Consider the following 27,211-nt stretch of genomic DNA (forward strand, 5'->3'; position numbering starts at 1 on the left):
GTGTTCGCCGCAGAGATGCTACTCCTCTCTGGTTTCTACTAATTCCTTTTTGGATGTGCTTATCCAAGCATATTAAGTGCCATGCGACTTCTGTTTTCAGTATTACCAGCTTTCTGTACTTGATTTATAATCCGGGTAACCCCTCGATTTTACGATTTGGGAAATGTTTTTTTTTATTTTTTATTCAAATTTATTTATTTTAATTTTCCTCAGAGAGATTCAGCTATTTGTTAAGAAATATCGAGAGTCTGATACCAAAGGAAATACTGATTGAATTCGACCATCTGGAGATAATAATCGGGCAAGTCCATGTCGAGTCAACAACATTCATGCCAGATCCTCTGCACGATCAGATATTAGTCGGGCAAGTCCATGTCGAGTCGTCTACATCCATGCCAGATCCTCTGCACGATCAGATATTAGTCTAGCAAGCCTATGTCGGGTCATTTACATCCATGCCAGATCCTCTGCACGATCAGCTGTAGATATTAGTCTGGATATTTGTCCTGGATCCATACTGCCAGCTGGAAATACCAGTATTAAGGCGTGAACTGGGGGGGGGGGGGGGCGTCACGGGCTAGAAATGCCCATAAATAGAGGGCAAATGTAGTCTATCGTGGATAGAATTCTTCCTAACTGAAGCCAGAATCAGGACAGATACCGGATAACACCGGTAAAACTCACAATTTTGATATCAGTAATTCCCGGTGACAGAATGAGTTGGATCAATCAATAAAGTGTCCAGGATGGACATCTCGACTAATATCTCGAAGTAGGGTCGCCAGCTGACCGTGTTCAGCTTGTAGCTGTCCGGAACATATGCTGGTTCATAGAGGGCAAATGGAATAGGGTCCATAGTTGAGCAGAATCGATCACTAAATCATTTTCAAGTTATCTATACTATATAATTCAGACAATTTTATGTAGCATCATTTATATATAACCGAACCTGCCATGTCAGAATAGGCATATGGAATAGGTATACATTCAAGTATTGGTATGGAAGGTCAAGTCCAGTCCATAACAGCGATTGCATTTATGTTGAGAGGGAGTTCAGCATTTCTGGTCATTGACATTCAGTATCTATTTCCGTGAAAGGTGGCTCTACTCTTGTCTTGGCATTTGGATGCTACTGAAGCAGCAGATAAAAAAACTTTTGGCAAAACCAAAGCATATAAACAGAACATAATAAGCATTTTCTTACATGATATACATACTCGTTAAACTTGTTGAGGGAGGAGCCCTTCCGGTTGTCGTTGCTGTTGGCCTTGGAGAGCTAATAAATACCTATTTGTGCCCAGTTGCACAATTGACTTTGTCTGATGCTTGATGTACGTGAAATCTGTCTTATCAATAAACGTAATCGCTTTGAGAGACAGCCACACCAACATGAAGATGAACAGAGGCAGCCAGAAGAAGAAAAACATCTTATCGTTACGGAGCCCACGTTGCTTTTCTCTCCATGCCTGGAGAACACGATCCTCTTCTTCTTCGGCAGATGTTGGGAATTCTACAGTGTCATCGATAGTCTCAGTATCAGGCAAAGAACCCAACTCAATGTGTTCAGCAGCTTCGTCAGTCGTCGACTCAACTTGTTTGTCACCGTCAAATGCCGCCCGTTGGTAGCTTTCTGACGATGTTGCGCCCTCGGGGAAGATCTCCTCATAACTTGGTGGTGGTACATTGTCTTCAGTGGGGGTATGAACGTGAGACATTAGTCTTTCGGGAACAAAAAAGTTCCAAAAAGCTGCTGCTGCAGCTGCTTGTTGCTGTTGGTGGCTATGTCTGTGTTGTTGATGTTGACCATGCTGTGGCTCTTCATCAGCGTGTCGACGGCGAAGGAATCCGTTTCTTGCGTTATCTCGTAGGTCTGCCCAGTAATGAGCAAGACCCCTAGGCGAGTTTTCGCCCCTAACAGATGCGACATCATTACTTTCGCTGATACTTGGACGGCGAGATGAAATCCGTGACGACCTCCGTGATGATACTGGGGCACTACCATAAATACCAGGTCTCATATAATCATCGTCCCATTCAATGTCCAGCTCAGATTCCTGCTCAGAAAGATCTCTGCCAGACACCTCATCTTCAGACACGTCAGTTAACTCATCATCCTCTTCAAACGAATTTTCATCAGAAACACTTCCTTCATGAGATGACATATCCCATTCACTGTCAATGTACTCGTCAATCAAAACGTCTCGAAGCTCTCTACTAGCCAAATCCAACACTGTAGAACCGTCATTTGTGCGAATACAGGGGTCAGCTCCTTCGTTAAGCAACAATCTAACTATATCTTCCCTGCCATGGAACACCGCAAAATGCAAAGCAGTATACATATTGCTATCACCATAGTCGAGCGCAGCACCTGCTTCAATCAGAGCTGAACAAAGTCTTGTATATCCTCTGCTACTCGCCAAGTGAAGCATTGTCTGCTCCTCGCTATTACAAACATCCCAATTTGTAGCAAACTTGGAACAATCGTCAATGGTTTTAACAAAGTCCAAGCACGAAATAAGCATTTGTTGGAGTTTTTCTCCTCTCAGAGTCAAGAAACCAGCCGAATGATTGCTACTTCCTCCTCCACTCTCATTACCACCAGAAAGTTGTTCACGAAGTTCATTTGAAATTCCAACTCCACTGCCGATAATCCTCTTTGCGATTTCTCTAGCATCCTCTAGTTTACCATTCATTTTTAATCCCACCACCTGGAGAGCCAACTCAATCAGTTGACGATCGGTATCATCAAAATACCTAAACAGCTTGTTCTCGGCACCACCAATCCAGCCATCAAATGTCACATTGACAGGACCTTCAGTTTGGGCTGGAGGCAAATGTGTAATCAGAGTTGTGCTGTTCCAGCATTGAGTAGAAGGCGACTTATTATCACCAAACCGAACCACTAAGCCATTGACAAACCCAGTACCCAGAATAGTCACCTCAATACCACCACGAATGGATCCTTGACCAGGAATTACCCTTTCGATGACCGGCATCTGAGTATCCATATCGTTGCGGTTGAAATTCATCCAGCTTGATCCAGGAGGAATCACTTGACCATCGTGCAAACTGGCCCTGTCAAAGCTAGCTGTTGCATCACTTGACCCTGGTGTAGCTGCCCTACTGCTGAATGCCGAGGTAGACGCGGTTATTGGTGAATGAGCCCTACTCGTATTTGCCGTTACAGTTCCACCACTGTTGATTGCCACGAGCCCACTTCCCGCATAAAGAGGCGTGCGGACGTCCTGATAACTGCTGTTATGGCTATTAGCCAGGCTACTGCTTTTACTTGGGGCTGTACTACCGGTTACAAACGGAACAGAGTCAATAATCATTTCTTGACGCTGTTGATGGTTCCCACTGGCCGAAGCAGTAGATATAGCACCAGCGCCAGCGCCTGCTACACCTGCTCCTCCCAGTCCACCAGTAGCAGCATTCATGCCTTGTGACTTTTGGCGCAAATGACCCTGGGACTTCTCTCTATCACGCGATCCACTATCACGAGCTTCTGTCTCGCTATCATCATCATTGGCTTTTCGCTTTTTAGCCCTTGGTCCCTCGTCAGCAAACCCGCTGCTACTGGTCTCCCCAGCAGATGTGGCCATATTCGACCCGGTCTTGTGGTCGTCTGTGATCATGACTGCCGTGGTAGATGCCCGGCTTACTACCGTTCCTGTGTGGTCTTTGACCGCCAGAAATACCCTGTTGTTTGTTAGTTTCTGTTCATTGTGAGGGCCTGCCTCCGGCGGCTGGGGCTACGCCCCAGACCCCCCGGCTCCTCTCGCTTCGCTCGAGTCGTTACGTCTACGGCCTCTTGTACTTACCTGAAGCCTACTTTCTCGCTGTGGTGGCGGCAGTAGCATGCCAAACGCATGGGAAGTTCGATTTGGCGAGCCGTGACAGTTCTGCCATCGACTTCGATGTCATCGAGTGCACCAAAGTCCACGACTTCTTTGCAGTTGAAGACTATTCCTCGCTTTTCTGTGTCTTCACACCAGTGTGCCTCTTCAACAGGGAGACGAACCTTCTTACGTGAAGCACGTTTGCGTTCTCGTCGGATGCATCCGTTACACATGTTGGCGTAATGGTGTACATTGCTGTGGCACACGACTATGGTCTCTAAATGCAGAGTGTCGGGTGATGGCACAAAAGGATCCTTTAGTTGTAATTTGGGTTTGGATATTGTGTCAGATGCTATGTGTAATGCTGATTGTGGTGGGGGTGGGTAGAAATTCATGACTAGCTTAATCTGTGTTTCCACTCGAGACTTTGCTGGCAGTTCTGATACCTGCAGTTTATACTTCAGGTTAGATACATCATTCCAGTCCTCTGGATTGAAATCGGGGAAATAGTTTGGTGGTGGGTATGATTGAGAATCTTCCGTACTAAGTTTGTCGCTGTTGCTGGCGACGTCGTTTTCATCGCTGGTGCTCATAATGCTGGTATTGGCAGTGTTGGCAATGCTGTGGCCGCTACTACTGCTCTTTCCGTCAGAATACGGCGATGATGACAGTGACGTCGACATCGAAAATGGACTCTGGCTTTCTCTTTCCGATCCAGATTCGGGTCTTGTAGGCACCTGGCTCTCAAGCAACTTATTGGTTAGAGTCGAGCTCGATGTCGAGTTCACAATACCATTGCCATTTCTGCTGTCATCAACATCACCCTTGGTTCTATCGTTATACTCTGGATCACCCACATTGTTTAGTTGCTGAGGCGGGACATATACCTCTTGCTTCGGCAAAATATCAGTCGAAGGCATGAGAATTCCATCTAATCTAGACTCATCGACTTGGCCAGTTACACTAGAGGCTAGGAATGGAGAAGTAGTAGTATCGAGTTCCATAGATCCAGGTGCGATCCAAACTTTTTTATACTCATCTTCTCCATTGTGAGAATGAGGTGAGTCGCCTGAAGACGAGGGTGACGTTCCCGAGGCATCTTGAGGGCTTGTATAAAGAGATGATTCGCTTGGATGTGTGAATCCATCGTCATCGAATAGTTCCATACGAATATGTTCCGAGATATCAAAAGACGATGGGTCGTTTGACAGACTGTCGGTGCTCATAGTAGACAATGAAGTTCCTAGAATCGAATCTGATGGTAGTCCTGAAGAAGTTGAAGCTGAACCTGGCATGGATGTTGAGTTATGCTTTGACCCACTACTTGTCTCGTATCCTCCAAGGTTAGTTGGCGGTGGAGTCGGTAATGAAGACAGTCCATATGTATTATTGTTTCCCAGAGGAGAAAACTGTTCTAATTTGACATTGGCTTCTGCTAGAGCCTCGTTATCGACAATTTGTTGATGTATCAGTGATTTGTTATAATAACGAGATGATGACGATTGACCACTCAGGCTGTTTCTGCTGCTATTTGAAGTTGAGTTCGATTGGTTACTAGGGGTAATAGTTCCGTCGAGGAAATCTTTGGAATCCATAATACCCTGTTGCTGAGCGTGGTTTTGAACTTGGGCTTGTGCTTGAAGTTGAGCATTAGCAAATGCCTGGGCTTGCATTAAAGATTGAGCTTGAGGTGGGGCCTGAGATTGGGCTGATATCGTCGTGTTCGGTACATTATCGCTATGGGCCTGTCCTTTAGCGTCAACTTGGCTCTGAGGTCTACCTTGTTGTCCACGAAGCGACGTTGAAAAACTCTTCGCTAGGGATCTCATACCAGAAAATCGTTTTGAAGACCCCGAAGGATCTGTGTGAATATCAGCCATGCTTCGATCTTAAATGTGATTACCTTAGTGAAATATATCTCAACAATAACGACTAGATCTAACAGTAGGTTAGTAACGTGAATCGTGCAAAGAAAGCTTCGATTCCATGAATTCATGAGCCCATGAGCCGTGAATCCACACAGCTGAGAATCCACAAGTCCATGAAAACAAGACTCGAAACTCCATGAACCCATCAATCCAGAGTCCATGGATCCACAAGTTCATGGGTTTACGAGTTTAAGAGTTTGGCCATGGGTCCACGAGTCCACAGTTCACAAGTCCACAATCCATAGTCCACAAGTCCACGGTCCACAGTCCACAAGTCCACATCTTATCAGTTAAAGATGAAATAAAACATACTCACAAATTCAAAATCACAGTCGAGTCGCGAATAGCTAACAGGAAAGACGATGGTTTGTTACTGATGCCAGAGCTATCAGGTCGATGGAGGTACAACCAATTTAAGATCAGATCTAACGGCTGGATCAAATGACTCTCCACAAACAAATGCCCTAAGAAGAAAGACCAAGTTCAATACAGTAAAGATCAGTCGAGTTCAGACCAATCCAATCAAGTCCAGTCAAGTCCAGTCACCTCCGTTTGGTCCGTTTGTCGAGCCCTGGTATATTTATATGCTGTGATACTTTAAGGTCGTTAGGAACTGTTAGCCTATCAGAGGAAGTTGCAATCTACTTACAGTCTTTCTGTGACTTTGAGAACAGTTTAGTTATTGAATGGTGTATTTCTTTCAACCTTTTTGTTAATGTTATTGTACAAGTGAGCAGTCAAGTCACCGGCCCACTGCTGCGTAATGCTGGATATGAGTAGTGATTGATGATGTATAAATCAGTGAATCAGGTTCCGGTTTTGGTTAATTTTTGCTTGGCTGCGGGTTAGTTTGCAGGGGGGGCTACTAAAGTTCGAGCAGCCGGCCAAGCTGCCAGCCGTAGGTAGCCTGAGTGGGCTGCTGATGCTGCTGCTGCTGCTGCTGCTGCTGCTGCCCAAGCCGCTGATGCTGCTGATGCTGCCACTGATGCTGATGCTGCTGAGGCTGCCGCTGGTTCTGCCTGTGCCGCCGCTGATGCTGCAGGTGCTGAGCCCCTCAAGCTTTCATGCCCATGGGTTGGCAGCCTGTTCTCCGGCCGGCTAGCCTTCCCTCCCCTAGCTCCCCCCTCCCCCCCTCCTCCCCTTCTCCCCCCCCCTCCTCCCCTTCTCCCCCCCCCCACTCTCCTCTCCTCTCCTCCCTTGCTACTTGCTTTCTGCGTCTAGCTTTCCTGCGGCCCCCGCCCTCAGCTCATTTGACTTCAGCAGCACCAGCAACACCGGCAGCACCCCCTCCCCAGCTGCCGGTGACCCCCTATTTCTCGATAGCCTACCAGGGCAACTACGCAAGATTGGGAGTTTTCTGCTGGATACGCCGCACAGATGCGTCTAATTTGCCTGTTTTCACCCAGGCGCGTTCCCTATCGGCTCTCTATCGCACACACACTAGGTCATTTGAGGCAAACCTAAGCCTTGAACAAAAACAGGTGCATCTGGAACCGCAAGGCTGGTTTGTTGGGAACTTTTACCCCTCTTTCAAGCTTTACAGGGGACAAAATAGGGTTCGGAGGCAATTGGCCGCCGATGCCCGACAGATAGGGCCGTTTTCGTTCCACGAGTCACGGAACGTTATTCTACGAAAATGCCACCAGAAATAGAAATTCCGCTAAAACTGTAACCTGGCTCTTCTGGCATTAGTCAATGGAGAATCAGTGTAAAATTTACGAGCCCGTTAACCCACGCTGCCGGGTTCTTAACGCCCGACTCGAGCGCAGCGAGAGGAGCAGCAGGGTCTGGGGCGGAGCCCCAGCCGCCGGAGGCAGCGTGGGGACGTGGACCCAGTGTTCTAACTCCTGTGATGGACCTTGGCGCTCTGAGTTGAAAAATGGCGTTATTTCCCTCAAAAGCCGGGATTCCGACGATACGAAAAAGACGTGGTACTTGGCCGGAAATGAGTCTGCAGGATCAGATTTTCAACAACAGGCACTCTGGCCGAGCGGTCTAAGGCGTCAGGTTAAGGTCCTGATCTCTTCGGAGGCGAGGGTTCGAATCCCTCGGGTGTCAGTATTTTTTTGATGTTGATTTATTGATTGGATTCTTATTTTTTTTAACTGATTCTGAATCATGTTGTTCTGATTTATTTATTTTTTCTTTGATGGGTGTGTGGATATATGGACTTTAAGGTTGGAATGGGAATAGAACTCAGTCTTTGGATTTTGGGTCCGGTTTGAATATGCATGAATCAATTAATGTTCATATATAGCAAGAGAGTATCCCCTGGATCAACCAGACGATCAGTTGTGAACTTATTCTTTTTTAATACAAAACACAACATTGCTATATTTATTTATAGCATGATCGAAAGGTCGGGTTAAATGGCACCGCCACCGCTGAAGCTGAACGACAACGCTAAGCGGATTCTGAATCACAAGTTCCAGGATGAAAGCGGGAAAGAATACGAAGGCACTGAGTTTGGCGGGTTTGGCGAGTATATCGCGAACAAAGTAGTCAAACTACAAAACCAAGCACAAGAAGCAGCACTCGGGTCTGACCAGAAATCAGATATCTTTCGCGGGTGTATAATTTATGTCACGGGATATACGAAGCCGTCGATTTTTGAATTGAAAAGGTTGATTACGCTAAATGGTGGGATCCATGCTCAGTATCTGACTGGCAAGACGTCAGTGACGCATATCCTCGCCACTTCGCTGACCCCTAGAAAACGGATTGAATTTTCCAAATTCAAAGTTGTACAACCACAGTGGATTGTCGACAGTGTCAAACAACAGAAATTGTTGCCATGGTCAGACTACCGTACCATCAAAGTCAAGTCGAGTCTCATAGACGGACCTAAGAAGTTTGTTGACAAGCACAGCGGGGGTCATACTGTTGATAGCAGTGGCAGTGGTAGTGGTGTGGACAGCGTTAGTAGTGGTAATGGTGGTAGCGATGGTAGTGGCGGTAGTGGTGGTCGTGGAGGTAGTTGCGGTAGTGGGGGTAGTGGTGGCAGTGGCGGTAGTGGAGGTAACGGAGGAAGTGGTGATGGTAATAGTAGAAAAGACGTCAAGATTGGCACAGATAAAAGCATCCTCGAGTCAGATACAACCAGCGAAAGGAACTGGTCCAGTAGCAATGATCACACCAGCCGCAAAGACGACTACAGCCATAATATTGAGACGACCACAAACGGTCGGATCACCAGTAGCCGCAAAGATACAGAGTCTGGCATCCAAAAGCACACAAACACGGTGACTACAGGAGCAGGAGTCTCGTCAGGAAAGCCAGAGAAGCCGAAGTTATTCCAGCCAGTAGGATCCAGTGCAACATTCCGACCGTCCGGAGCGAGCGTGGCATTCCGAACAACGTCTCTTAGCTCAGATGACGATGAACTCCGTTTACTTCTCGAGCTACCACTAAAGAGAAAGGAACTAGAAACAGCACACGATGAAACGATTAGTGCGTCTAAACGGATCAAGACAGAGGTCAACGTTACCGACGACAACCGACTGCCGAGTACTAGCAAAGACAAGGAGACCACGTCAAAAGGATACACACTAGTAGACTCCGAAAGCTACCCTCAGACCACCGAAAGTGTTCTCGAAAACGACGTACAAGAAGCTGCAGAAAGCCCTGAGGCGGAGACAGGAGGAAAAGTAGACGACACTACTGCCAAGGAACCGGGCCAGCCACCATCGCGGCACCCTCGCTATGTCAACTGCTTGCACCCAGAGTTTATCTCCTCTTACTACAAAAACTCAAGACTACACCACCTATCAACATGGAAAGCCGAGTTGAAAAGAAAGTTCCAGCGGCTGGCTATAGAACAGAATAAAAAATCTCAAGAAGCTAGATCCCCCATTGAAGGGGACGGAGACAAAGTCATTCTCCACGTGGACTACGACTCCTTTTTCGTTTCGGTAGCACTTCTCGACCGACTCGATCTGGTAAACAAACCAGTATGTGTCAGTAATAGTTCTTTTGGCAATTCAGATGTTGCTAGCTGCAACTACGTAGCACGTAGATACGGGGTTCGTAATGGCATGTGGGTATCACAAGCGTTGAAGAAATGCCCCGAGTTGATTTCTCTGGATTATAATTTTCCTGGATACGAAGCAGCGTCATCACACTTGTACCAATCACTAGTTGAGAACAACCCCGACTTGTTGTTCCCAGTTTCCGTAGACGAAGCGCTTGTGGATATCACCAGCACCTGTAAACAACTGATGAAGATCAACGAGTGTGATATTTCAGCAGCAGTTGGGATCCTGTCAAACCGACTTCGCAATCGTATCAGAGAGCTCACTGGTCTTGAGGCTAGTGTAGGAGCTGGTCCCAACGTTTTGCTCGCCAAACTAGCACTCCGAAAAGCAAAACCAGCAGGTCAGAAATTCATCTCTTCTGCTCAGGCAGTAGAGGCAATTACAAACATACTAATTGCAGACTTACCAGGTATGGGGTCTCATATAGCAGGAAAACTGGCTGCCAAGATGAATATCCGTACCTGTGCTGATGTCCGCAAGTGTAAAAAATCTGATTTGGAAACGCTGTTAGGAACAAAGACAGCAGCAAAGCTTTATGACTATGCATTTGGATTGGATGATACAGACATTTCCAACATCGCCGGGCCAAAGTCCATCGGAGTAGAGATTGCATGGGCCGTGCGAGTAAACAACGAAGACGAAGCAGACCTGTTTCTGTCAAACCTGACTAAAGAGCTCTGTCAACGAATGGACAAAGCCATGGTCAAAGCAAAGTATCTCACGCTAAAAATCTACCAGCGAGCAGATGGTGCTCCAAGGGAGCCTCCCAAATATATGGGTTGCGGTGTATGTGACGCATACTCTAAATCAACTATACTGGATGAGATTACAAGAGACCATGACATAATATTTGGTGAACTACGGAAGATGATCCGTGCTTTTGGATGTCCGTGGATCGATCTACGTGGAGTGGGGATCCAAATGAAACTTGACGACGAGGAAAACCCCGATAAAAAGGACGCTACGAAAGCTCAACAGACAATCTCTCAAGCCATAAAGCGTGCTGAAACAGCACCAGCAGTCACTAAACATCAAGACCCAAACGCGGTTTCTCTACCCTCTTCTACCACTAGCAACATTCCAGCCAACGGACCTCAGTCGCCTGTTCCACCTTCTGTTAAACGCGAGTCGTCCACTACCCCATCACCCGTCAAAGTATCACCATCAAAGCAAAAAAAGAAAATGATTCCTGTGATGCCAAAACCACGAAAGGGGCTGACCACCTTCACCCAAATGACGACGAAAATCAATATGGACACCCTTAACGAACTACCAACACAGATTCGAGACGAAGTCATAGAACACCACAATCTAGCCACGAAACACCGGCGACCAAAACCACAGCAAAGTACACCTCAACCGTCAGCCGTCAGTCTCCCACATTACGAACCTGTATCATTTGCCGGACTGACATCACAACAAGAAGTCCGCGACCGTATCACCACCTGGATAGACACCTGCCTCGAAACAGGACCCCATTACGACGACGTCTGTCTCTTCGAAACATATCTGCTCGACGTCATAACCCGCGACTCCAACTGGAACAAAGTACCCCAGCTTCTCAACTGGATGACCAGCTACATCAACTCCAAACCAGGACCCTCCGAATGGACAGTTCTCATAAATATTTATTCCCGCGTTGCTCGCGACGCCCTCCTACAACACCGAGGCATTCGACTCTCCCACTGACAATTATTTATTTATTTTATTATTTCCGCACTGTGACTCTGCCTCCGGCGGCTGGGGCTCCGCCCCAGACCCCGTGGCTCCTCTCGCTCCGCTAGAGTCGAGCTACACTCTTCTCTGGGTCGCTGCCTCCGGCGGCTGGGGCTCTGCCCCAGACCCCATTGCTCCTCTCGCTCCGCTCGAGTCGAGCTTCGAGTCAGGTCACTCAGTTCGTGCCCGAGCTCTCAGCTGTTGAGACAAAGCCCATGCAACGTCGAGAGGAGCATACGAAGTCGAGCTAGGAGTCACTTCCCAGAACTGTCTAAAAGCCCCGCAACGACTCGAGCAAAGCGAGAGGAGCCACGGGGTCTAGGGCGGAGCCCCAGCCGCCGGAGGCAGAACCCCGTGCCCGAGCGGAGACCCAAAAGTTGGGTGTGATGTATTTATCATCAGAATTCAGTAGCACACTCGCTAGAAAACCGTGACAAACCCACCTAACGACTCGAGCGAAGCGAGAGGAGCCACGGGGTCTGGGGCAGAGCCCCAGCCGCCGGAGGCAGGATCCCATACCAGGGTTGTTGGGGAAGGTATTTATCATCATAATTAATTAGCATAGCTGAAGAGTTATTTGGCTTCCAAGATACGGAGGGTGTTGGAGTGGCCAAGACCACCGGTCCATCCTTGGATGACAACCACGGTCTCGCCTCTGTTCAAGATGCCGAGATCGATACCTTGTTGCATTCCCCACAGGAGACGGGCCTCGACGTCTTGTTGCCACTCGCCAGAGTTGGAAGCACGGGGCTTCTCGTAGACGAATGGGTACACCCCACGGTATAAGTGGCAGTATCGGGCGGCAATCTCGTTTCTGGTGACCATGAGAATGGGGCAATTGGGTCTGTACTTCGAACACAGACGGGCAGTGGATCCACTGGTCGACAAGACAATAATGGCCTTGGCTTGTTGCTCGAAACTGGCGGCAACAGCAGCAATGGCAACAGTCTCTGAGGTAGAGGTGGGCAAAGGAGCCAAAGAACGGATCTCGTTGAACAAGGGTTGGTAGGCAATGGCCTTCTCGGCAACAATGGCGGTCTCGTGCATCATGGAAACGGCCTCAACAGGGTACTTACCCTTGGCGGTCTCACCAGACAACATCACACAGTCAGCACCGTCCAAAATAGCGTTACCAACATCCGAAACCTCGGCACGGGTAGGACGGGGGTTGTAAGTCATGGACTCCAACATCTGAGTGGCACAGATAACGGGCTTACCAGCCAAGTTACACTTGGCAATGAGCTGCTTTTGAACAATGAAAACCTTGGAGGCAGGGATCTCAATACCCAAATCACCACGAGCAACCATGACACCGTCAGTCTCCTTAAGAATGTCGTCGAAGTTGTTGACACCTTGTTGGTTCTCAATCTTAGCAATGATTTGAATGTGCTTTCCGTCCTCACCCAAAACCTCACGGATGGCCTTGATATCGTCGCCAGTACGGATGAAAGAGGCAAAGATCATGTCCACCTTGTTCTTAACACCGAATCTAAGATCCGACTTGTCCTTCTCGGAAAGAGCTGGCAAATCGACATCGGTGTTGGGCAAGTTAACTCCCTTGTGAGAAGAGATGTTACCGTTGTTGACAGCACGAACCTTCAAGGTTTGCTCGTCCTTGATCTCCAAAACCTCGAAAGACAACACACCATCGTCAACGTAGATAATACGGCCAACCTTGATAACCTTGGTGATGTTCTTGTAGTCAACATACATGATCGAGTCGTCACACTTCTTGGCGTAAGCAGAGTCGGTGGTAATGATCATCTCATGACCGGCCTTGATGGGGTAGTCTCCACCGCTAGTGGTAGTACCAGTTCTGATCTCAGGGCCCTTGGTGTCAAGAGCAATGGCCAAAGGACGACCGGGGAAAACTCGGGTCGACTCACGAGCATTGTCAATGACAGATTGGTGGTATGAGTACTCACCGTGAGAGAAGTTCATTCTCACAATGTTCAAACCAGCTGTTGTTCGGTTAGTACGAGCGGGAAGGGAGGGTCTGCCTCCGGCGGCTGGGGCTCCGCCCCAGACCCCGTGGCTCCTCGAGCAAAGCTCGAGGAGTTTTTTTGGAGTGACTGACAGGGTCTTAGGGGTATACCCCCTGACACGGCTGGGTCAGGCCAGGGCGGACGAGGAGTTGGTGGGGTGATTGAGTTTTTCCGAGATGCATGAAACAACTGTGAGCCGCTGCATGGGTTAATCCGCTGCTCAAGACAACGAAATATGTACAAGGGAACAGGCGGCAGGTCTGGTGAGGGGCACCGGGACAAATGGCGGATATTTCGTGAAAAACGAACTCAACAGAGACAACCGAGACTATTGGATTCTCTCGCTGTGCATTAAAATTGAAATTAACACTGCTTCAATAGCCTCATGGCTCCTTTTCCGACACCTCCGTCTGATTGAACCGGCTGAAAATATGTATCGCAAGTTTGTAGAGCAATCATACAAAAACAATAACCACAATTAACCAGCCAAAGCATGCCAACAAATGATTTATAATCGAAATTAAAATGGCCTGTATGTTACAAGTGATCTGGTAAATGCTCTGGTAATAAGTTCAGTATGACTCCCCTCTGTCGTTTTCTTCAATTATGAATGAAAGAAAATCTGCTTGTCGTCGAGTACCATTCTAAGTCGTATAATATTCATCTGACCCCCTAGTTCGTATCCTCTTTTATTCCATTGTTTAAAAAGCATTGTTGTTCAATGCTCCTCTCATTGTTGTTTGCTTATCGGAACATCTCAATCATCAGCTCACCCTACTCGTGTTATCAGCTTTTGCTACCTACCCTTTCTCAACTTGACCAACATCTCAACATTGTTGGAATTGGGACCTGTTCCTGTTAGTCTTTCCACAATTCTCATCTAAATTGACTTGGATCAAATCCACTTACCAATGGTACCGATAATGGAAGAACGACGGAAGTTCTTGGAGGGAAGGTTCTCAGTGTCCAAAGTGGTCAACCACTGGAGGTTAGAGCTTGGGTTGTTGGAGTTAAAGATCATTTTGTCAGTTTTTGATAATAAATTATGAATTGATAAACTAATCAGGTATTATCAAAGCAATTGAGAATGAATTTCTAAAATTGATCCTTGCAAAAAAAAAAAAGAAGAAGAAGAAAATGGGAAAACCCAAAAATTGATGATCGTTTATTAGATGGCTGATAGTGGGTAATTTTTGTTTTATTTTTTGCTCCCGTACTGGAAATGTTTTTTTTTTCTTTTCTTTTGCTTGTATCCAAAGTTGCAAAGCAATATGCATCTGGTGAGGGGCTAACAGTATACCAGACCTTGCAGTTGGGACATTTAACACACGTTTTACCTAAATCTATGTATAAGCGGTCTACGTTTTAGCGGCCTATGTTTTAAGCGGCCTATGTTTAAGCGGCCTATGTTTTAGCGGCCTCATTATTCCGCTCCCTAAAGAGGAATCAGCATATATGGAATGTTTAGTTATACCTCGAACTATTTTTAAATATATCTCGTGGTGGTCCAGTCAGGTGTTTTTGTAAGGCGTTCTCTCAATGGTGTTTACTAACATTGGTTGATTTTCTTTCTCAATATTCGGATATATATATTAAATATACAATTTTAATTTCAGCTACTGAGATTGAATAGAATTGTTCATTGTCCTGTCTCACTGGATATATACAGGTGGGGGTTTGGACACTGTCAATCGGGCACCACAGTCGTTCTTGCGCCTGGTTGCACCTGCCCACGTCATCATCAGTTTCTCACCAAACCCGGCATCACCTGTATCACCAGTACTTGGTACCACCTAACATCAGCTGGCATCAGCTGGCATTAGCGAGCATCAGCTAGTACCTGCTTGAAACAAAAACCAAACCAAAAGCAAAAACAAAGATAAAAATAAAAACAGGCCCAACTGTAGCCAGATGATGGCATGTTTTTAACCGTTATATCTACATTAGCACCAACCCCTACCATTTGCCTAATCTTAAAACAGTCTCGAGAATATCCAGCTGCTGGAAAGTGGACTTGCCATGCCAACCATGCCAACAAAGGGGCACACCTGTTAACAAACCTAGCACATGCCACGCCCAACTAACGGCCACAGCCAATAAATAGATCCATTAACTCACCATACGTAACTACCTACCTACCTACCTACCACCTGTTCAAGGCGACAGACAGACAGATAGACGACTGCCAAAAATGCACCTCGCATTGCACCTCAAAAGCCACACAAGTCCCCTATCTCAGAGTACAGATAACATGCTCCCAACAAAAATTAATCCTGGCACCTGCGTATAAGCAGTAACGTTTACTCACCACCCTCACCTTGACTGGCCACAACACACAGATCCACCAACCACCACGCACGTAAATATGCATATTTTTCATGCACCCACTGTTCCAGGCGAAGAAAAATCTTTCCCTATATATCCGGATCAACTTAATACGGTAGTCTGACGCATCTTCCTTATCAGCAAGCCAACCAACTGCCTCCTTGGCTGCCTCCAAACGGCCAACCTGTACTCACCTCATGCGGGCCAGCAGTCCCGGAAATACCTAAATCCCCTAATCCCCGATCAATTACCCACAACTGCGCGGCCATCGCTACCGTCCTACTTTCAATTGGACAGCGATTCTCCGCGATCTATCCTCCTCCGTTCGGCGATACAGGTGGTGGAGTGGGCCTGCCTCCGGCGGCTGGGGCTCCGCCCCAGACCCCGTGGCTCCTCTCGCTGCGCTCGAGTCGGTGCGTCGGGCTCAGGGGGGGTTTTTTTTGGGTGGTGTGTTTTGTTTAATGTATGGAGTGAGGTTGCTGGATGGTGGTTGCGGTGCTGAGGGCGACGTCATTTCTCATTTCTGAAATTGGCAGATAACAGTCAGACCTATCAGTACTACCAGTAGCAACTGGACTTCGAGCACGCCGGTTTCACTGCCGCAGTTGGCAGGGGCTTCGACCTTCGTTCCTAGCTGGGTGAAAAATAACCATGCAGGCCGGGTAATTATCATGCTTTCCAGCTGCCAGACCCTGAAACTTTATTGACCTTTGCCAGCCGGGTAATCTACGATCAGGGTAACTATTATACGCAATTAAAATGGTAGACATATATCCAACAAGATCAACGGAAAGGAGATTTATGATTTTATAAAAGGTTCAACAAACCAAAAAATGGGAATTGAGAAAGGCAAAACATCAATGAAAGCTCTCATTTAAAGCCAATCACTCTATTGGTAGAGCTGTATGGATCCCAGGTGTAGCGAGAGACTTAGTCAGTTCTGCAACTCCAGTTATCACACTTCTCTCACAAATGGACACGAAAATTCACCCCAGTTAAACTTCGCCCCCATCATCCCCCAAACAATCCACCCCCCTCGAAAAACGAGCGAAGCGAGCCACGGGGTCTGGGGCGGAGCCCCAGCCGCCGAAGGCAGGCCAGGCAGACTCACAGATCAGCGAGCCCGAGCCGCAGTGAAATTTCAGCCCGATCAGCCAATAACCATGAACTCTTGCCTCATGGGGCATGGGGCTCACGCCGAGCGATGGGCTGCAAATGGCGGGGGGAGATGCTGGCAGCTGGCGTACATAAAAAGTGAAAAATTCCTTTCTGTTCTTTTTCTTTCTTTTCGTGATTTCAGATTTTTTGTGTTTTCTTTGTCAAACTGTAAAAAAATCCAGACCCAGATCAAAATGGCTTCCGAACAAACTTTCATTGCTATCAAGGTATGTTAAATTGAAGTTGCAATGGGTCACGACGAAATTGAGCTGGTTCGTTGTTGTTTCGACTCCTTTACTCCTTAAATCGCCAGCTAAGACTTCACTTCCTCGCACCAAAAAGCTGGTACGAACAGTAAATCGCTCGTTTAGCAGGTTTACTTCTCTCCTTTGGAGCTAGGATGTTGGATATAGAAGAGCTTGAAGGAATTTTCAATTGACAGAGTTGTTACTAACGACGATAGCCCGATGGTGTCCAACGTGGACTTGTCTCCCCCATCATTGGCCGTTTCGAGCAACGTGGATTCAAGCTTGTCGCTATCAAGTTGACCACTCCCTCCGAGGAGCTCCTCCGTGAGCACTACGCCGACCTCCAAGAGAAGCCTTTCTTCCCTGGTCTCTTGAAGTACATGCGCTCTGGCCCCGTTCTTGCTACCGTCTGGGAGGGCAAGGACGTTGTCAAGCAAGGCCGTGCCATCTTGGGTGCTACCAACCCTCTCCAATCTGCCCCCGGTACCATCCGTGGCGACTTTGCCATCGATGTCGGCAGAAACGTTGCCCACGGATCCGACTCTGTCGAGAGCGCCAAGAAGGAGATCGCTTTGTGGTTCAAGAAGGAGGAGGTTGTCGAGTACAAGCCCGCCAACTTCGCCTGGATCTACGAATAAGCGTGTCGCCTCCCCGATCCTTGTAATTAGCCAACAAAACAAGTCACTTTTACAATTTCCGGCCTGCCTCCGGCAGGTGGGGTACTGCCCCAGTCCCCGTGGCACTGCTTCGCAGGAAACTTTTACTCGTCCCCGTCTGCCTCCGGCGGCTGGGGCTCTGCCCCAGACCCCGTAGCTCCTGCTTCGCAGGAGTTGCTGGGACCGAGACGGAACGACTCGAGCGGAGCGAGAGGAGCAGCGGGGTCTGGGGCGGAGCCCCAGCCGCCGGAGGCAGCAGCGACACAGGAAAAAATTAGTAAATAAAAAGAGAGAGATTACAACTTGGACTTGGTGCGGTCGACGGTGCACTTGATGAAGCCGTTGGGGTCGGATTGCGGGGCGTAGACCTCAGCGTCTTTGCCGAGGTTTTTGAGCCCGTGGTGCCAGGACAGGTCGATGTTGAAGTAATGCTTGTTGGGCAGCTCGTAGTGTACTGATTCGACGTGGGTAGTGGCAGCAAGGATCTGGTTGGCCATGTTGTACATGGTGGCTTGCACGGAGGCCGAGTTCTCGAGTGCAAAGGTGCGGAGTGTTATGGCTCGTGCTTTGGTGTACGCATCGTCAAATACGCCAGAAGAAGCCAGTTTTTCGACAGCAGCAAGTGTAGGAACAGTCTTAGCAGCCCACAGCCACGAAGCATCGACATCAGTAGACAGAATACGGTCGGTGGTCTCCTTGAGGGTGGTGAAATCGTCTTTGTTGTATCCGTAGAACATGGATCCTGTCGACTTGAGAACAGTAAGTCCCTTGATTCCTGAATTAATGGAGAACGCCGAGCCCGCAGTGTCCCTCTTAACAACATGGACCACCCGGGTCTCAGCACCGTCTTGGATGAACGAATGGGGATGCAGTTTGCCGTCGACCTCGTAACGAGTCCATCTATATTGGGTGATAGAAGCATGAGCAGCATGGATATGAGAGTACTTGGTGACAAAGTGGTTGGTCAAAGTAGCGCCAAACAGCTCAATTGGCCATACTTCAGTTTGTTTGGCCAAAATGTGAATGGTGTTCTTGACGGTGTCAGTGGGCACAATCGACGCATTGTCGGCCTTGGTATACGATTCGTCAATGTCTCCTTCCAACAAGACACACACTCGCAGTTCAATGACGTCCTGGTAGTTGGGGTTCTGAGGGTTCTTCTTGACCTTCAACACTCTGACATTGTCCTTTCCGTAGATGGCTTGAGTCAACATTGTGAAATATTTGTGTAGTTATAGTTGGGTGTACTTAGATCGTTCTTGGATCGATTATTGGATCAATTATTGGATCAATTCAAAAATAGCCAGGTAATTAAAGTGCTTAGTTAATACAGGGAATGCTCAACTGTACTAATGTAGTTGTAGAAGTTGCAGTTGTTGAAATTTAAACTGTAGTATTTCTAGTAGAAGAGATAAAAAAGTAGAGTAGAGTTGCAATACAGAGTTGTTCAAAGAAATCCACTCTTGATCTTGATCTTAATCTGGTCTATGCTTATATTGTAAAATATCAAGTCACACGATAACCAGGAACCTGATCCGTTTATATATATTTTCACAGATCGTAATCGTATGATACTTTTCACTCCAAGCAGGAATATTATTTGTGCCCGCTTTATATACTCTCTTTGGTCGGCATCACCCGTGCAGAATGGCCGCGCAAACCCACTGATAAGCATCCCATGCAAGATCTTATCAGTCCCGCTGTCCTAGCCCTTTCCACCAACCACAAACCAAGTTTTGCAATCGCCGACGCGCCAATGTCTCAGTCCACCCGGACTAATCTTGGTCTGGCCGGCTGCTTTACCTACCCCCCCTCCGCTATCTCGACGCTGCCACCTCCCCTCCTCCCCCTCCCGTCCCTCTCCACCCCACCTTGAACCCGCAGGCATGCCTCGGGCGGGCCCGGACTGCCTCCGGCGGCTGGGGCTCCGCCCCAGACCCCGTGGCTCCTCTCGCTTCGCTCGAGTCGGGGCTGGGATCGTGGGGTGGAGGGGTGAACAGAGGAGTAGGGGGGAAGGAGGGGGAGGAGCGAGGGAAAAGGAGGAAGAGAGGGAGTGGGGGAAGGGTACGTGGATCACAGCTTGGCTCAAGGTGGCTCGCTGGGTCCTTTCGTGGGATTGGGTTTCTTGGCTGCTTGGATGACGACAGAGCGCTCGCAAGTGGAGCTCTGCTCGTCAGCAGCGAGCCAAAACTCACGTCACCGGCGGAGCCCAAGGGTCGTGTCCCTTCAAACCCCAGTAGCAGCTTATCTCCGCCCCGAGCCCCTCATACCGCAGCATCTTCCCTCGATGCTAACTCCCCTTCGCTCCCCCCTCCCCCTCTCCTCATCCTCCCGCCGCCACACAACCCCCTGCCCCACCGCCACGATCCCAGCCCCGACTCGAGCGAAGCGAGAGGAGCCACGGGGTCTGGGGCGGAGCCCCAGCCGCCGGAGGCACACCCCCCGGAACCCGGCCGTTCGGTGCAGACGTCACGTGCGGGAGGGCATCGCCGAGGAGATACCGACCGGTAGACAGGGAGATCTACCCCATATGGGCGGAACGCATTACCGAGAAAAGATTGTCTGTTTAGAGCCCGCATTTTGCGTTTTGCCTTTTCACTTCTCCACATTTTGCTGTTTTTGAGCGGGGTATCGCAGAGCGACAGGTTTTCAGTTCAGTTCTGTTTAGTGAAAAGGTGGTTCAGGTTCGAAATTTGGCCCCTTTTATAAGAATTTCTTGGTAGCACCAGATCTGACGTCTTCAGATACCGACCTACCCGCTTTGATAACGGTCCTTCATCAGTGGTCCACTGGTAGACGTTCTTTTGTCAGCACGGAACCAAGTCTGCGGCATCCTCAGGATATATCAAGGTTCTGTAGGTTTGGCAAGTGCTGGTGTTTGTTGTTTGATCCGGGTGATTTTGGTTTCCGCTGTTAGTGTGAAAAGATTGCTCAAGTTCAGAGACCATTAACAGGTTAGAAGGTTGGCTCAGATTTCAGTTTGGGTCTTGGTTCACATATTTCAGATTAAAATTGCAGGATCTGATTTTGGTTCAGATTTTGGTTCAGGTTTCAGTTCAGATTTCAGTTTAGATTTTAGGCACAGATTTTGGGTTCGAAATTTCTGGATCAGATTCCATAGCTTCAAGTTTCCACTTATCAAGTTCCTCTCTCTTTTCTTGTTTGTTCGTTTGTTTGCTCAGCGCTGTTAATTCATCTTGCATTGTTCGGTCTAGTCTCACTGGCCATTGCTAATTTATTGGACTGCTGATATAGTCGTCACAGTCGTCCCTAAGCGCTCTACCGACTGGCTGATTACGACTTGTTTCCGCCATGTCAACGTCGTCTCGGACCATTCCACTGGGTGGCCGTCATGCCCATCACGAAACAGCAAGGATAGAAGAATACAACGATGACGACGTTGCAGTAGCGACGTCTAATACTCATAGACCAAAACTCAACCATAAAAAGACAAAACGAGAAGACAAGCAGAGTCTGGATTACGTGGTGAAATCTGGTATAGCCGGCGGTCTAGCAGGCTCTGCTGCGAAAACGTTGATAGCACCTCTAGACCGAGTCAAGATCTTGTTCCAGACCTCGAACCCAGAGTTTAGAAAGTATACTGGGTCCTGGACTGGCTTTTATAAAGCAGGAAAACACATTGTAGTTTCTGAGGGACCGCTGGGCCTGTTCCGTGGTCATTCTGCTACTCTGTTGAGAATCTTCCCCTATGCAGGAATCAAGTTTATTGCATACGAACAAGTTCGAGGGATCCTGATCCCCAGTTCGGAATATGAAACATCATTAAGAAGACTTCTGTCAGGCTCATTATCTGGCGTAGCATCTGTGTTTTGCACATATCCATTAGATCTGATTAGAGTGAGGTTGGCTTATGACCATACAGGAGCTGTCAAAGCAGCTCGACAGGCATCCAAGACAGCAGTCAATACCGCTGCTGTTTCTACTAAATCAAGTTCAAAACTAGCTTCGAACATGGCTTCTGCTGCTGCTTCTGCTGCTGCTTCTTCTAGTGGATCTACTGGTACCACCTCATCACCCTCTCCATCTCCAACTACCACTGCATCAAGTCTCTCCTCGGCCAACAATCCAACTAAACGTAGTCCCGGCCGACTTGCGAGCATTATTACAACCATTTATAATGAACCCAGTCATGCATCATTAAAAATCGCCAATTTCTACCGAGGATTCACACCGACAGTACTTGGTATGATCCCATACGCCGGAGTATCGTTCTGGGCCCACGACTCATTCCACGACATCTTCCGATCCAAACTCTTACGATCAATTGCCGTCGATTATTCCATGCCAGAATCAGAACATCTCAATGCCACCACGTCACGACGACCACTGAAAGCATGGGCTCAACTGACTGCTGGCGGACTGTCAGGTCTGTTCGCACAAACCGCATCCTACCCGCTCGAAGTAGTCCGACGACGAATGCAAGTCAGCGGTGCTGTTGGCAACCATGAACGACAACACATCATCTCGACCGCCAAACTCATCATCCGTGAACGCGGCATCCGCGGCCTCTTCGTGGGACTCACCATCGGGTACATGAAAGTGGTCCCCATGTTCGCATGCTCCTTTTTCGTCTACGAACGGGCCAAAATGCTCCTCGGTATTTAATGTATTTATTTCCTACCCACTGGAGGGTGACCTGCTGCCTCCGGCGGCTGGGGCTCCGCCCCAGACCCGGGTTGCTCCTCTCGCTTCGCTCGAGTCGTTGCGTATCGGTCATGGACATCTCCTGCGAAGCAGGAGCTACCAGGGTCTGGGGCGGAGCCCCAGCCGCCGGAGACCAGTCGGGGGTTTCGAACCAACTCCTGCGAAGCAGGAGCAACCAGGGTCTGGGGCGGAGCCCCAGCCGCCGGAGGCAGCAGGGCAAAAACCGGATGAAATAATAAAATACAGAGGGTCTAGCGGAAACGGTCGTACCAGAGCCCGAGGTCAAGACGGCGTCGCACGTGGTCGAGGGTGTCTGGGGAGTACACTTCTTCGAGGGATTTGTTGCCTTTGATGATCTCTTTTTCGTGGAGGTTCTGTTGCTCTTTGCTGACGGGCACGATGTTGCCGATTTTCATGGGTTTCGACGGGTCCCAGGTCGTGAGACAGATCCGGTTGCACTGGCCAGTGATAGTTTTGCCGCAGAACACTTCGTCTATTAGGTACCCGATATCGTTGAGGTCTACGGGCACGTCGCGGGTCTCTTTCCATCCCATCCGTGCGGCCTGGCCAATGAGACTTTGCATGGCACTGTCGTAGAACTTGGTTCGTTGCTTGCCTGCTAACGAGTATCCTCCAAGCACTGGATCGTATACCGATGTGTAATCTCCGATAAATGTCAGCAAATGAGTGGCAATAGTAAGCCCAAAAATAGCCGGTAAAGGTCCCAATACTGGCAGAATACGCACTCGGAAATCCTGTAATACCGACAGTTCGTCGACTTTGCCTTTCTGGAACTCTTCTTCATCCAGCTCTAACAGCTTGGCTTTATCTTTACCAGGCTTTTCAGCAGAGAAAACAACGGGAATTCCCGTAGTAATACCTCTTAATCGTAATCTTCGTCGGGTCGATCGTGATAATGGATCTTCAATTGACATGGATAAATCTGCCACTCGGATTCTCGTGGGGTCCGCTTTACATCCAGCACCCATCGAACTGATAACAGGAATCTCGTTCTTATAACAGTATTCCAGTAAATCCACCTTCGTATCAATATTGTCAATACAATCGACTACGAAACTGGCTCCATCAAGAAGATGTGTCGAGTCCTTAGTCCACAATGCAACTATCGGAGTAATTTCCACCCAAGGAGCTACTGAGTTCAAAAATTTCGCTACACTGTGTACTTTGGGAGTACCCACGTCGGCTAAAGTAGCAGTAGCATGCCTATTCAACGAGGATAATGTGACTTGGTCGAAATCTATCAGTGTCACTTTACCCACACCACTTCTTACCAGCATTGTAGCCACCCATGAACCTACACCACCGACTCCTACAATCACAATATGCGAGTTGCGGACTTTAGAAGCTCCTTTCTCGCCCAAAAATGCTATATTTCTTGCCAACTGCTCCTGAATCAGGTCTTCATCATGAGCAGGAACCGCTGTCTTGGATGATAAACCGTCACTCCCCGGCTTACCAGCCACCGGAGCACCACCTGCTCTCGACTGACTCCAAAACTGTACACCCAGAGTCGCTGCAACGCCGGCCAAAGCCCCTAAAGCCACCGCACCAACCACCAGCTCGGTCTTTACTCTATCCATTATGTCTACTTCTTGGTCGTCTCCGAGATCACTCGGATCAACTTTTTGCATATTTCACGGTGCGGCGCGCGCCGCACTCAGGGGGTGGTGGTGGTGTGCCTCCGGCGGCTGGGGCTCCGCCCCAGACCCTGGTTGCTCGCTTCGCTCGGGCGTCGGGGAGGGCCTGTGGAGGTGCTGGGTGGGTGAGACAACTGGTTTGAGGGTTTGTGACGGGGTTTTCGGATGCTGTGGTGGCATGCCAGCTGCCAAAGTGCTCGGAAGCAGACTGCTCGATCCCCAAAAACGGACGTTAAAGCATTCAGTAAAATCATAATTAGTTGAAAATAAGAATAAAAAACAAAGAGCCAGCTCGTTCGAGCAACAAGTGATGACAAACACGGCAAAAACAGGTACAAAACCGACCAGACAGGCATGCACCAGCCAAAAGAGCTCCTCTTTAGGTGCAAATAATAGCGCCAACCAAGCCTGAACCGGCCGTAGAAAGATCCTGCCGCTCCGCGAAGCGGAGCACAACGGGGTCTGGGGCAGCGCCCCAGCCGCCGGAGGCAGTTCGACCAACTCCCAGAACCAGATCACCCCATCCGCGGTCACGAGAGGCGAGTGAAGTGGATGGGGAATGCAGAAAATGGAAGGAAAGCATGTGGAGCTTCAGTCAGCAATTGCTAAGGGACAAAGTTTATCTCTGTTCGGTTAGCTTTTGTAGTGCATTCTGCACGGTTAATTAATTAAGGTTTGACGTGCGCCACGCGATCAGCCACGCCTTGACGCAGCCGCCGCCACCCCCGCAAAATACAGGGGTCAACCTGGGGTAGTCAATTGAGACCCGTGTCAACCCACCCTGTGGTGTCTCGTTTCTCGACAGCCAAAAGCACAGACAAACCAAACCAGCTCGAGGCGAACTTTAAAAACAGCAGGGGACCACCAACGCCCGACTCGAGCAAAGCGAGAGGAGCAGCGGGGTCTGGGGCGGAGCCCCAGCCGCCGGAGGCAAAGAGGGGAGAAGGGAAAATTAACACACAAAAATTCATTAGACAACCGGGACCATAAATAAATAAAATACTGTACACAAAACACAGCACTGGAAGACAATTAGAAACAGAAATAGGGACAACCAGGTGGACGGGAGGGCGGGGTTTATCGCTGTATTGTGGACGGGGTGTGCTGGCGGGGAGAGGACGGGGGTTTAACGAGGGGATGCACAAGAGAAGCGGGCTTGATTACGACATTTCTTCGCGGTAGTATTGTGAGGACTCGTAGTTCGAGGGGGGTTGATGGGTATATGGCATGTGAGGAGCGCCGCTGTTCATCTGGTTCATGTACTTGATATGGTTGAGATCAGAACCGTAGATAGACGATGACATGGACATATTTAGTGGAGTAGGTGGCAGAGGACCGACACCAGCGCCAGCATTAGGAGGACGGGAGAAATAGCTCGAAGTAGGAGACGTCGAGTGCATGGAAATAGGACTTGGTGGGCCTAATGGAGGCAATAAAGTACCGGAAGGAGGGGGTCGTGAGAGGGTGGCGGCACCAGAAACTGGAGGTCCAGTCGAATAAGAACCGTGAGTTTGATGAGGCAGCTGTTGTGGCTGTTGCTGCTGTTGTTGTGGTTGCTGGTGCTGGTGTTGTTGTGGAAGTTGAGGACCTGAAGATGTCTTACCAGGGTTCATAATTTGACGTTCCTTCTTACGCAATTTCCACAGACGACGGGTTTCTCTGAACTCATCAGGCGTCCGCTTGTTGCCATGACGCTGCATAGTAACATGAGCATTCAGATGGTTCAAAGTACCATAAGCTTTTGTGCACGAGGGATAGCTGCAATTGTAGATGCGCTCAATTTCCTCGTACTTTCGTCGAGGTCGTTTATTGTTCTGCGAGGCAGGAAGTGAGACAAATTCGTACACAGTACCATTGGACGTGGTTCGATGGTGGTGGTGATGTTGCTGTTGCAACTGCGACTGATCGGCCGAGCTGCGTCTACGGCGAGATCTTGCAGCAGCAGCGGCAGCAGAATTTATATTGCTGTTGGAGTTCATCTGATTTGACCCTGTGCCTCCACTGGATGTCATATAACTGGGACCGGAGAAGCTTCCATGGTTCGACGACGAAGATGACGAAGACGACTGCATCTGATAACCACCGGTATTTGTGGTAGAATAATGACCCAAACCAGATGGGAGTGGAGGAGGAGGTATTCCCGAACCGCCGGAAATCGACAATCGAGTGCCAAACAGGTCGTCTTGAACAGGGTATTGCATTGAGCTTGGATTATTAGATGTGTGATAGAAGTTCTCGACAGGCGACCGGGGAGGTTGACGCGGATTATAAGCGTTTGCACTGGGAAGAGTAGGTGAAACCATTGAAGTAGGATGATGGCTTGGAAATTGATGTTCGGGAGGATTACTCATGGTAAAGTCAGACATTTGTGTTTGACAGAGTTATTATGTAGCAAGAGGACTCAGTAACGGAGTTTAACAGGGTTACCAAGATGATTAAGATGACAAATAGACAGTAGTCTTATACCCAAAAGTAGTCAGATAGCGATAAATGTCGACGAATACAGATTGATATGAAGTAGTATGATAATACTTGAGGAACCTAGAAGACCAGTATATGACTGAATATGACTAGATTATTGCTGGAGGTCGATACCGAGTCGAACTAAACCAATACCGGGGCCGATGCTTGAATCCACGATATACTAGACACTCTAGAACGGCAGAACCGCTATAAAAAGGCCAGTACCAGATAAGGAACAAGACTAGGCTAAATAGCGAGATAGCCACTAAATCCACGAATAATTATCAGCTAGCAAATTGGAGTTGTAAAAATAGTGACCGTCAAAAAAATATAAAGACCAGTCAGCAAAAATACACACCCACAGCAGGCTAGCTAGTAATTAGCGATAAGTAAAAGAATAAGCTTTAACTTTAGCGTTAAACGTGCTCTCAGGATTGCAACAAAATAAGCTTTTTTTAACACCCACGCAAACGAGCCGATGATGCGGAGTGCGTATAGCTTGTTTAGATAATAGTGCAGGCAGAGACGAAGTA

At 48.5% G+C, this 27,211-nt stretch overlaps 8 protein-coding genes and 1 non-coding gene across 9 annotated transcripts; 3 read left to right on the plus strand and 6 right to left on the minus strand.

Annotated features, from left to right (window-relative positions):
* Positions 1-1,220: 1,220 nt before the first annotated feature.
* Positions 1,221-3,638, minus strand: MGA2 (Mga2p; the record flags this gene model as incomplete). Its single annotated transcript, XM_018879466.1, has 1 exon — positions 1,221-3,638. The coding sequence occupies one exon, from the start codon at positions 3,636-3,638 to the stop codon at positions 1,221-1,223; it is 2,418 nt and encodes an 805-aa protein (XP_018737380.1).
* Positions 3,639-3,820: 182 nt separating this feature from the next.
* On the minus strand, positions 3,821-5,722 carry MGA2 (Mga2p; the record flags this gene model as incomplete). Its single annotated transcript, XM_018879467.1, has 1 exon — positions 3,821-5,722. The coding sequence occupies one exon, from the start codon at positions 5,720-5,722 to the stop codon at positions 3,821-3,823; it is 1,902 nt and encodes a 633-aa protein (XP_018737381.1).
* A 2,024-nt stretch (positions 5,723-7,746) lies between these two features.
* Positions 7,747-7,828, plus strand: AWJ20_2519 (the record flags this gene model as incomplete). The annotated part of the gene is made up of 1 exon: positions 7,747-7,828. It is a non-coding gene; the product is annotated as a tRNA-Leu (tRNA).
* A 311-nt stretch (positions 7,829-8,139) lies between these two features.
* On the plus strand, positions 8,140-11,493 carry REV1 (Rev1p; the record flags this gene model as incomplete). The annotated part of the gene is made up of 1 exon (XM_018879469.1): positions 8,140-11,493. One exon carries the CDS (start codon positions 8,140-8,142, stop codon positions 11,491-11,493), a length of 3,354 nt encoding a protein of 1,117 aa, XP_018737382.1.
* A 600-nt stretch (positions 11,494-12,093) lies between these two features.
* On the minus strand, positions 12,094-13,461 carry CDC19 (pyruvate kinase CDC19; the record flags this gene model as incomplete). Its single annotated transcript, XM_018879470.1, has 1 exon — positions 12,094-13,461. One exon carries the CDS (start codon positions 13,459-13,461, stop codon positions 12,094-12,096), a length of 1,368 nt encoding a protein of 455 aa, XP_018737383.1.
* A 4,727-nt stretch (positions 13,462-18,188) lies between these two features.
* On the minus strand, positions 18,189-19,106 carry AWJ20_2522 (uricase; the record flags this gene model as incomplete). Its single annotated transcript, XM_018879471.1, has 1 exon — positions 18,189-19,106. One exon carries the CDS (start codon positions 19,104-19,106, stop codon positions 18,189-18,191), a length of 918 nt encoding a protein of 305 aa, XP_018737384.1.
* A 2,098-nt stretch (positions 19,107-21,204) lies between these two features.
* Positions 21,205-22,518, plus strand: LEU5 (Leu5p; the record flags this gene model as incomplete). The annotated part of the gene is made up of 1 exon (XM_018879472.1): positions 21,205-22,518. The coding sequence occupies one exon, from the start codon at positions 21,205-21,207 to the stop codon at positions 22,516-22,518; it is 1,314 nt and encodes a 437-aa protein (XP_018737385.1).
* A 290-nt stretch (positions 22,519-22,808) lies between these two features.
* On the minus strand, positions 22,809-24,158 carry TCD2 (Tcd2p; the record flags this gene model as incomplete). The annotated part of the gene is made up of 1 exon (XM_018879473.1): positions 22,809-24,158. One exon carries the CDS (start codon positions 24,156-24,158, stop codon positions 22,809-22,811), a length of 1,350 nt encoding a protein of 449 aa, XP_018737386.1.
* Positions 24,159-25,375: 1,217 nt separating this feature from the next.
* On the minus strand, positions 25,376-26,581 carry AWJ20_2525 (uncharacterized protein; the record flags this gene model as incomplete). The annotated part of the gene is made up of 1 exon (XM_018879474.1): positions 25,376-26,581. One exon carries the CDS (start codon positions 26,579-26,581, stop codon positions 25,376-25,378), a length of 1,206 nt encoding a protein of 401 aa, XP_018737387.1.
* Between the last annotated feature and the right edge of the window lie 630 nt (positions 26,582-27,211).

The sequence above is a fragment of the Sugiyamaella lignohabitans genome, chromosome B, assembly GCF_001640025.1.
Source record: "Sugiyamaella lignohabitans strain CBS 10342 chromosome B, complete sequence".
Lineage (NCBI taxonomy): Eukaryota > Fungi > Ascomycota > Dipodascomycetes > Dipodascales > Trichomonascaceae > Sugiyamaella > Sugiyamaella lignohabitans.